The sequence below is a fragment of the Garra rufa genome, chromosome 18 (genome assembly GCF_049309525.1).
Source record: "Garra rufa chromosome 18, GarRuf1.0, whole genome shotgun sequence".
Lineage (NCBI taxonomy): Eukaryota > Metazoa > Chordata > Actinopteri > Cypriniformes > Cyprinidae > Garra > Garra rufa.
The window spans coordinates 27,138,932-27,150,238 of NC_133378.1; the positions used below are offsets into that span (position 1 = coordinate 27,138,932).

General features: G+C 36.1%; 1 protein-coding gene across 5 annotated transcripts; it reads left to right on the forward strand.

Annotated features, from left to right (window-relative positions):
- The first annotated feature begins 461 nt into the window (after positions 1 to 461).
- LOC141290490 (myosin light polypeptide 6) lies at positions 462 to 11,092 on the forward strand. Of its 5 annotated transcripts, none has more exons than XM_073822614.1 (7): positions 462 to 712; positions 3,918 to 3,945; positions 6,586 to 6,729; positions 8,172 to 8,345; positions 8,502 to 8,579; positions 8,762 to 8,804; positions 10,636 to 11,092. In XM_073822614.1, the coding sequence occupies exons 1-6, from the start codon at positions 536 to 538 to the stop codon at positions 8,788 to 8,790; spliced, it is 630 nt and encodes a 209-aa protein (XP_073678715.1). In that variant the 5' UTR covers positions 462 to 535; the 3' UTR covers positions 8,791 to 8,804; positions 10,636 to 11,092. The 5 variants fall into 5 exon arrangements, with proteins under 5 accessions (XP_073678715.1, XP_073678716.1, XP_073678719.1 ...); XM_073822616.1 differs by lacking the exons at positions 462 to 712; positions 3,918 to 3,945 and adding exons at positions 3,092 to 3,216; positions 3,690 to 3,717 and having other exon boundaries at positions 10,636 to 11,085; XM_073822615.1 differs by lacking the exon at positions 8,762 to 8,804 and having other exon boundaries at positions 464 to 712; positions 10,636 to 11,090.
- Positions 11,093 to 11,307: the final 215 nt, after the last annotated feature.

The following is an 11,307-nucleotide window of genomic DNA, read 5'->3' on the forward strand; positions in this document are numbered from 1 at the left end:
AACTAATAATAATAATAATATTTAACAGAATCAGCACAAGGAAACATTGAGGAAGGATGCAATTATCAAGAAACTAAGTGTGAGAGAAATATTTAGCAGAAATGAAAGGAGAATAAAAATAGAAATACCTATAAATAACCTTAACAAATCTAGCTCTTCCACAAGCACACACATTCAAGTCTTGAGGCAAATATAAAAAGAGGTTCTTTTATACTGATTCCACTGTCTGTCAGTGACACAAACACCCTAACACCCACATACGAACACGATTCTGACCTACATATAAATACAAGCGGAGAGAGTGAAACTCGGTGAGACTCGGTGAGACAGCACTCCTACGCACACTCTCACTGCATGCACATCCACTGCATGAATTCATCCTAGATTATTCCTGCTACCTACCTGCTTCTCCTGTTCATCCTTTTCTCTTCTTCTACTATCAGAGGACACACATGCAATTCATCTGACTGAGCGCTTCCCTTGATTTTTGGCAAAGCAGTGGCCAAGAAGGAAGGACACATTTCAAGGTCTAGAGATGGCACCCAAACGAGAACCGTCAATTAAAAAGTCTCCATCAGGAGGAACGTTACCAAGGCACGGACCACCATTTCCTTGTCCTGCCACAACACCCTCACCACCAAAACCAGCTCCTGAGTTGAAACCGCGGATGCTGCGCCCTTCTGATTCCCCCTTTGACCCCAGCACGTTAGAGGTAAGTGATGGTCCTGCAACAGAATGTTTAGATATGCTTATTCTGCAGTGCTATGGCAACAGCTCTTCTATCCATCACTAAAATATAGAAATGGAATGTGAATCCAAATGGATCTAAAACCTTCAACTGAATAACTTAGCATGGACTCAAGAACTACACATTCATATTTTCTGTATGGCATCAGATTTGAATTTGAATTAGTTAGTTAATAAAACATCAGTGTACTCTTTTTTTATGCAGCTTCTGATTACCTCAGCACAGCACACGGAAAACTGTGTCAACCCAGCTCTCAAATCTTAAGAGAATACTGGAGCTATATCAGGATTGAGAAATGGGGCACTGGTGTAGCTGTGCTGCCTGAGCTGCATTACTGTCACCTTGAATTATTCTTAAATGTACTAAATAATTTATATTCTTCTTTGTTATATACCTTATTCTCAAATCTAGGTTGAAACAACAGAGCAATCCATTCAGAATGAATCATTGAAGCTAAGCATAAAGAATTTAACATCCTGTCTTTGATGAATTGTCACTATACTCTACATTTTATGTTATTTCAACGATTCACAGTAGTCCTTATATGAATATAAAGCCTACACCTTCCATGTGTTTAGGAATGCAGCGTTGGAGTGCACAACTGAACCAAACAAAGGCTTAATCGCATGGCTTCACAAACTTACAAATCATCCGCATTGAAGACACGTTTTGCCAGTTGTGTGCAGTCGATCATTATGCTATAGTGATCTGCGCTGGGAGTGTCTCTGTGCACTTATGTCACTCTTTGTGTGTAATGAGAATACTCCACCCGTCATAGTAGTGAAGGGAAGTCCGACTCATTCTCGCCATTCGGTTCCTTTGAACCGTTCGTTTTGACGAATCAGTGATTCAGCGATTCTTTACGTCATGACGTATCACGCCGTTCCTGACGCCCCATTTCTAGTATTGAGTGGAAGAAAGCATAGTCAATAACAAATACGTTTCAAATACGTAATAAAGTAAGAGAGGTATTTTTTTAATATATTTACCCTTTTAAAGAGTTATTTGAACGGTTCGAACTGGATATTGAAAACTGTTGTGATTTTTTGTGGTGTTGTTGAATCTGTGATTCATCTCTTTTCTTTTTCAGAGCGCATGCTCAAGATTATTTTGGATAGATTACTCTAACTTAAATTTCTAGGATGTTTGGAAAATTAATACAAATCGAAATTTATGATATCGTATTTATTTTTGTACAAGATACCATTGATTCTAAAAGTACAATTTCTTTGTAAAAAAAACCTCATTTTTATAAAGCTATAATTTTATAAAAGAAATGAATCAATATGGTGCTACTTTGCACAATATTAGAAACAGAAAAGCTAAAAAGACTTATGAAGCACTTGTTTTAGTATCCACCTTTTTATTCACGTTAAAATGTGCGTGGCTATTTATACATTTTATGGTTTTGGCTTCCAGTCTCATCTATTTTTAGCTGTACAAAACAGCTCGTTTTGCTGCTTGATAATGCAAATTGGTCTTGCCATATTATTTTTATGTATTAACTATGAACACACTGGTATGTGGTGTAAACAGTTTTATTGTTTACTGTGCGTAAACCGCAAGTCTCACTCATAAACTTACATCCATATTGAAGAGAAAAGGTGGACACCCTTTTTTTATTTCATAACTGTTGTAAGATGTATATGTTTGTACTAATATGTACATAATTGCACAATAATAATAATAATAAAGTCCAATTTCTAGTGAAATGTTCCAATCAATTCATTCAGGTAAATAGCTACATATTTTCTGTGCTTTATTAAATATTATTGATATAATTATTTTATGAATTAATGTTTTAATTTCTTGTGTCCCATTTCAGTTTGCTACAGCCATAATTCAACCTTTTTTCAAATATACTACAGATTTTCTAAATGTGAACCTGGACCACAAAACCAGTGTTTAAGTCTCAGGTATATCAAAACTTAATTTTTGATTAGTAATAGGCATTTCTAAGGACCTCATTTGGTCAACTTTAAAGGCCATTTTCTCAATAATTTGATGTTTGCACCCTCAAATTCCAGATTTTCAAATAGTTAACAAACCATACATCAATGAAAGCTTATTTATTCAGCTTACAAACAATGTATAAGTCTCGATTTAAAAAAAAATGTACCCTTGTGATTGGTTTTGTGGTCCAGGGTCACATGTTTTAAAGTAACGTTACCATAAATCGATACTGTCCAAACGCTCTTAATAAGTTCATTCGTGGTTTTACGGATGGGAGTCGGACACACATAAAATACGGTAAATACCGTCTCTGTTCAATAAGTAGTTGACTCCACACGAACAAATCGTTCATTCATATTAGTGAGCCGGTTCGGCTAATTCTTTGAAAAGATTCGACTCCGAGGAATGATTCGTTTACGAATCGGATATAGCTACATAACTCAGCAGCGTTAACGAGAGTCATCTCACACTCCCGCCGCGACACACAGACCGGAAAACAAGCCACTGCAGATATGGTAGGCATATCGATAAACATTTAACTTAAACATAGGTTTTACTAGAACTTTTCTATGTAAATATTACCAAGTGCATGGTTTGGTTACTATAAACATTGCTAAGAATCTATCGTTAGCCTATTTCATGCTAGCTAACCGAGTTTTAAGCCGTTTAGTGCGCAAGGAAGTGACCAAACCCATGTATATTGGTTGTGAAATTCTTTTTCAGAAATTTGAGAGTATGACAGCTAACTTACTTTCACTACAAGAGTGTGTTTTAGTCTATCTGTCACCCGGTAGCACGGCTGTGAGTTAACGTTAGCGAACTGTATTAGCTGGGCAGTTTTGGCCAAGGATAGAAAACTTATCTAACTTTTTCCTGCGGCCTAAGAAAACTTAACCCAGACGGCTGTTATTAGAAATTCCCATCTGATTCACAGCTTTGCTATTGTGCATCATTTCATATTCATTGAATGTCGCTCTGTCTCAAACAGTCTGACTTCAGCGAGGACCAGATTCTTGGTGAGTTTGTGTGTAACGTTAGTCCAGATGCATGTTACTCTGTATATGTATTATTTCCCCACATTTCTTGCTAGACAGCCTGCTTTCATCCTCCCATCCGTGTTGTCCTTCTCATCTGTTCCTCTGCCCCAGCATTCCTCCTGCTTTCTTTTCTTACCTTTGTATTGTTTTCCTTTGCCACTGTTGTATGTCATCTCTAGATTGAGTTTAACTTGGAGCAAATACACGGTGAGTGCATTGAAAACTTTTCTTTTTTGTTCTGATCTCACTTAGTTTGCATGGTGTTAAGGACAACAAGCTGGTGTTTGTGTCTAATAGCACCTCACCTGCCCTCTTCCATTTGAACTGCAAGAATCATAATTTGGTTTGTTTGAAGAGTTGAAATGCATTTTTGAAGTGTAGGCCTATCAGCGAATGTGTTTCTGCTGTAGCATGGCCAGTCATATCTGTAGAGGGTGTGTCTGAGACAGGAAGTGTTGAAACTCTGCTAACAAAAGAGTGCGAAGTCTTGCCGTGTTAAATGTCTAAATATCAACTTTGAAACTAGAATATGAGTTATAGTCTGTGTTGCCACCGGTCGCATGAGCTTTTTTTTTAGTAAATGGCCATTTAGGTTCATTTTTGCTCTTGTTTGTTTAACCAAAGTGGGTTGACATAATACTGCTCACTCTCCCGTTTTCCTCTCATACCATATATGGTTAAAGGCTCAGTTTAAGGCATACAAGGGAACAGCCACATTCCACCGAGGAGGAAAAGCATTACGGAGATGGGAGTTTTTGTTGGAAGGGCCTGTCCTAACGGATAACATTCAGTTCTTTCGGCGAACTCTGGCTTGGAGTCAAAACAATAGTTTATTTATAATCGCATGCAGTTTAAACACTCAATAATAGATGATAAGGCTTATGTTTTGAGTTGAATAAAATAAAAGAAAAAAGTAAACTAAATAAAAATGGCTTTTTATTTTATTATGTTAGAATATTATGTATGTTTAATATATACATTTTTAATTGGTGCTTTTAGGAAGTTGTGTGTTTACATGAAGAATCACTCTATAAACTATTCCTTTAAATAAAAACTTAAACGCATGTAATGTTACACATACAGCTGAAGTCAAAAGTTTACATACACTTTGCAGAATCTGCAAAATAATTATTTTTACCAAAACAAGAGGATCATACAAAATGCATGTTTTTTTGGTTTATTTAGTACTGACCTGAATAAGATGTTTCACATGAAAGACGTTTACATAAAGTCCACAAGAGAAATTAATAGTTGAATTTATAAAAATGTCCCGGTTCAAAAGTTTACATACACTTGATTCTTAACACTGTGTTGTTACCTGAGTGATCCACAGCTGTTTTTTTGTGTGTGGTGATAGTTGTTGAGTCCTTAGTCCTTAGTCTGCCTGAACAGTTAAGCTGCCTGCTGTTCTTTAGAAAAACCCTTCATTTCCACCGATTCTGTTTTTTTTTTTTTTTCAGTATTATTATTTTATTTTATTTTATTTTATTTTTTTGTATTTGAACCCTTTTCATCAATGACTACAGAAGATGCTTACATGTTTCCTAGAAGACAAAATAAGTTAAATTTACCCTGATCTTCAAATTCAAAAAGTTTTCACCCCCGACTTTTAATGCATCATGTTTCTTTATGGAGCATCAGTGAGTGTTTGAACCTTCTGTAATAGTTGCATATAAGTCCCTCAGTTGTCCTCAGTGAAAAAAATATGGATCTTTACAGTCATTGTTGGAAAGGGTTCAAATACACAAATGCTGAAAAACCAAAGAATTTGTGGGAACCAAAGGATTTTTCAGAAGAACAGCACGCAGTTTAACTGTTCAGGACAAACAAGGGACTCATGAACAACGATCACTAAACAAAAAAAACACAGCTGTGGATTATTAAGGTAGCAACACAATATTTAGAATCAAGTGTATGTAAACTTTTGAACGGGGTCATTTTTTGTAAGTTCAACTATTCTCTTGTGGACTATATAAAAATATCTTTATGTGAAATATTTTACTCAGGTCAGTGCTAAATAAAAAATAATATGCATAATATGATCTCACTTATTTTGGTAAAATAATGAACATTTTGCAGATTCTGCAAGATGTATGTAAACTTTAGACTTCAGTTCTTTATAACAATTTTCAGTACTTCTCAATGAATACTTTTCATTTTTCAATACTTTCTTGGTCCATTTAATATAACAAAAAAGACATAAATGGCTGCTAAATGATGCCACTGCCACAGAATCAAGTATTTGTAGATGGTATTTACTGAACGGTGTACAGTAGTCAATATTTGAAGTGTGTCAAAACCTTTCAAGAAACCAAAAAACAATACCCGTTATTGTCTTAGGGCAACTTATTTATTTATTTATTTTTTAACCACTTTAAATGTTGACTACTGTGGTTTGGTATGTTTGGCTGAAGTTCTGGTTAAATAGCTATTTGGTGTGTTTGAATATTTCACTAGCTTTTTAACTCTATCAAAAGGTCTGTGAGTACTGAGGTATATAATGACTTAAGGTGGATGGATAAGATTTCTGTGGTCATTTAGCTTGCCTCGTCTAACCTGAATAGAGACCACAGAAAATAACCTGGAGTGGCATTAATATTGATGGGTGGTGCAGTATTTCTCTTTGTGCTGATCCATTGGGCTGTTTAAATGAATTCAGACTCTTTAAAGAAATGGCCTGTCATTACATCCTTACAGTTAAAGGCATAGTATATCTTGTCCTATTTTCATCCTAATTACTTGTTCATTTCAGCTTCTCTTTTTTTCATGCATGTATGTTGTCCTATTTTCCTGCTGTGTTTGTTTTCAAGCATTTAGTTTGAATAAATTCTTTATCGATCTCTGCAGAATTTAAAGAAGCCTTCCTTCTGTTTGACCGGACGGGAGATGGGAAGATCACCTACAGTCAGTGTGGGGATGTGATGCGTGCGCTGGGCCAGAATCCTGTTAATGCTGAGGTGCTCAAAGTCCTGGGCAACCCAAAGGCAGAAGGTAGGACAAGACACTATGGATAATGGATGACCTCTGTATAGTCATTGCCTAAATATCGTATCTTATCTTGCCTTTATCTGTATTTACAGAATAAGACATTTCAGGGCTCAGTGGTGCAATTTTTTTATTTGCTCAGCTGGCTGTGCAGATTTGTACTTGCCCTGTCAATATTTTTATGGAATTCACAACAAAAATATAAATATAAGGGATGATTCACCCATAAAAGAAAATTCTGTCATATAATTACTCGCCCTCATGTCGTTCCAAACCCATAAGACCTTTGTTTGTCTTCGGAAAACACAAATTAAGTTATTTTTGATGAAATCTAAAAGCTTTCTGACCCTGCATAGACAGCAAGGGCCCAAAAAGGTACCAAGAACATTGACAAAATAGTCCATGTGAATGTGGTAGAACCCTTGCTGTCTATGCAGGGTCAGAAAGCTCTTGGATTTCATCAAAAATATCATAATTTGTTTTCCGAAGATAAACAAAGGTAATTCTGGTTTGGAACGACATGAGGGTGAGTTTGTTTCTTCATTAGAACAGATTCTGAAAAATTTGTCAATATATCACTTGCTCACCAAGTAATCCTCTGTAGTGAATGGGTGCTGTCAGAATGAGAGTTAAAACAGCTGATAAAAACCATCACAACAATCCACATGACTCCAGTCTATCAGTTAAGGTTTTGTGAAATTAAAGGCTGAACTATTGAACCATTGAAAAGGGTGTAAACTTGCGTAAAATGCATAAAAACATGTAGTGACAACAGCACTGAGCTGTTATCTCAACTGAACCGAAACTCTTTCACACTAGCCCACCATTAAAGGATAAGTGTAGTTCTAGAATAAACATTTCCTGATAATTTATTCACCCCCATGGGATCCAAGATGTTCATGTCTGTCCTTCTTTAGTCGCAAAGAAATTAAGTTTTTTGAGGAACATTCCAGGAATTTTCTCCATATAGTGGATTTTAATGGGGATCTACGGGTTCAAAAGGCTCTATAAAAGGGCTCTATACGATCCCAACCGAGGAATAAGTATCTTATCCAGTGGAATGATCAGCCTTTTTTCTTGTCTTTTTTTTTACTATAAAAATGTAGATGCTTTTTAACTGGAAATGCTTATCTTGCACCAGCCCGACCTCACGCATTACGTAATCATGTTGAAAAGGTCACAAAAAAATGACCTTTGGAATGACTGAAACTGCAGAGCAAAATCCTGGAATGTTTTCCTCAAACCTTAATTTCATGAACATCTTGGGTCACATGGGGGTGAGTAACAGTATCAGGAATTTTATATTCTGGAAGTGAACAACTTCTACTACAGTGTTTGTACAAGTAGTAATACTTTTATCAACTACGGCAATTACAGTTGTTCTCTTTTCTCACATAATATGGAAACAAATGCTAGCTTGTCTAATTAAACGATACTTTGTTCTGCAGAAATGAACCACAAATTGCTGGACTTCGAACAGTTCCTGCCCATGCTCCAGGCCATTGCTAAGAACAAAGACCAGGGCACGTTTGAGGACTTTGTGGAGGGGCTTAGAGTATTTGACAAGGAAGGCAACGGCACAGTCATGGGTGCTGAGCTCCGCCATGTTCTCACCACACTGGGTAAGCCGGCCTGGTCTCCTGAGGAGATATTTATAGCCCACTCCTCCTCATCTGGGCCACTGAATCTAGAGATGGTTGAATTGAACATTATGGCATATTGGTATGTAGTGGTCCATTTACACAACATTTATGCTTTGGTTTATATATTTTTAATAGGCGAGAAGATGACTGAAGAGGAGGTAGAAACGCTTCTAGCCGGACACGAAGATGCTAACGGTTGCATCAATTACGAAGGTAAACAACAGAGGTCGCTTAATAGTAAAAAAGTAAAAGTACATTTTGATACAAAATACAACATTGTGCTGGGATTTACATGATTGTATGTATGTGTTTTGTTTATGCACCAAAATGGAAAAGTTCTTTTAGAGAGAATCCGATCTTGAAAGCATGCCGTAACTGTAACTGATCTTCCACAGCCTTCGTTCGCCACATCATGTCTGGCTGAGAGATGTCTCGGGTGTACGTCTACCTCCTGCCCTCAACATTTATAACACGTGAAGCAACAATCCATCCAGGCTTTGTCTTTAAAGCTCTCAGACACGCACGATTGCATAGTCTACACCTATTCATTTTGCATTTTTATTCCAAAAAAAGCTATGTATCATGTGACGTCTGAAGCATTGAGAGCCTGGTTGGATGTAGTTTGAAGGTTTTAACACATGGTTGGACTCTTCTCTATCTCTGCAGCAGCCTTTCCTTTGGCCCCTGGCTGCGGCATGCTCTCTGCATGTGGCCGTCCCTGCGACGACTCTCAGAGGCAAAGGGCGACTGCACTGCTTTCAGACTTAAGCGCTTGTAAAGGGATGTAGCATAACATGGTGTATTGCTTTTAAAAGAGTTTCATTCGGTCTTAGATTTGCCTTTGGATATCAGCACACTCCCTCCTTGTGCTCACCAAGCAGTGCGGTTGCTTTTTATTATTAACTAACCAAACAAATTGCAGTGATTTGGCTGTTTTTGCTGGTCTTTCCCTCCCTTTTCCTGATGGAGGCTGATCCATAGCTCAACTCTACAATCTCTCATTACTGTAGCTGTGCTATAAAACTGTTTCCACTCTTGCCCTGTAGAGGAAAACCAGACGGAGCTTCTTTAACATTTTCTTGAATCTTAGACCTGGTTAAGTCTTTGAGCTGTGGTTTAGTTGGAGCTAGCCATCTTGCTCTCACCCTGTTTCTCACCTCTTATGAACAAGTATAACTGGGGAACGGCTTCCAACTACAGCAGATGAAATGCAGTTTTTGAAGTTGCTGAGGTTATATACTAGTCAAGATTTTAAATGTTTGCTTAAAGAAGTCTCTTCTGCTCACTAAGCCTGCGTTTATGTGATTCAAAGTACAGCAAAAACAGGACAATTTAGAGATTTTTTACTATGTACTATAGCTGTTTTCAATTTTATAAAATATAATTTTATTCCTGTGATTTCAAAACTGAATTTTAGCATCATTACTACAGTCACACGATCCTTCAGAAATCATTCTAATATTCTGATTTGCTTAAAAAAAAAAAAAAAGTATTGTGTTAAACAGCTGAGCAGAATTGTTTTTTTTTTTCCAGGTTTCTTTGGTGAATAGAAAGTTCAAAAGAACAGCATTTATCTGAAATGGAAATCTTTTGTAACATTATAAATGTCTTTAAATCGACCAAAAGTGATGACAAAGCATAATTGCTAAATAAAAGTATTAACTTCTATTTCTTTCCCACCCCAAAAAATACTGACTTCAAGCTTTTGAATGTATAGTGTAAAATCTCACAAAAGCTTTTTATTTCAGATAAATGCTGATCTTTTGGTTCTTTTCATCAAAGAATATTGAAAAATATGTTCTCCACTGTTTTAAATATTGATAATAGAAAAATATTAGAATGATTTCTGAAGGATCATGTGACACTGAGAACTGGAGTTTAGCTTTGATCGCAGGTATGAATTACATTTTAAAGCATTCAAATAGAAAACAGTTATTTTAAATGGTAAAATATTTCACTATATTACTGCTTTTGCAGTATTTTGAATCAAATAAATGCAGGCTTGGTGAGTAGAAAAAAAATAAAAAAAAATAAGTTTTATTTAAAACTTTTGACTGGTAGTGTATGAAGGGGATTTGGGTATAATTATTTAAAATAAATATTTTATTTATTTTCATCTTAGTTTTAAAGTAATTTGGACTTTGACAGTAGTACTTCATTTTTTAATTTTATTATTTGTTTTATTTTTTGACACTGCATGCTGTAGTTGGAGTCGATCCCTTTTTGACCCAAATTGGAAACTAACTTTGTTTTATTTTTTTTTCTACAGAGCTCGTCCGCATGGTCATGAGCGGTTGAAGATAAAGACCACAACTCATTTGTTTGTCTTATTTCTGTGTAATAATTTCTTTATATGTATTGTTTATCTTCTTATTCATTCCGTCACCTTCATTTGCTTAATGGCTCCAGTCCTTGGCTTGTATTTGCACTCATTTGGGTATTATTATTAGAAGTGCCTTTATCTTCTTTAAGTTCCCATTTGACTTCCCAAGAGATTAACCTCCTGTCCTGTGGTATTCAAACCATATAGCGATATGAAAAAGATCTCTTGTGTGCTGACTGGTCTGCAATAAAACCTCTCAATACAGCACATTAGCAGCGTGTATGCAATATCCAGTGTATCCTCAGGCATCTCTGCTGGACTGTGCTGTAGTAGAAATGTCGTGTCTGGCCAGACTTTTATTTTTGGCCTTTTCAGAATAAGTTACCTTTTTCAAATTGAGAAATTATTAATCGGAAATGCAATAACATTTTAATTAACTTGGAATGTTCTCACTGTCCAATAAAGTACATTTTAAACAGAAACTACTTTTTTGTATTTATTTCCAATTCTTCCAGAGTCGTTATTTGAAAATGAACATGAGCTTTGAGTCCAGTTGAACTTGCCTCTCTCCTGTTTGCAGATAGATGGCAGTGTTCTTACATTTGTTGAAAGGGTGAA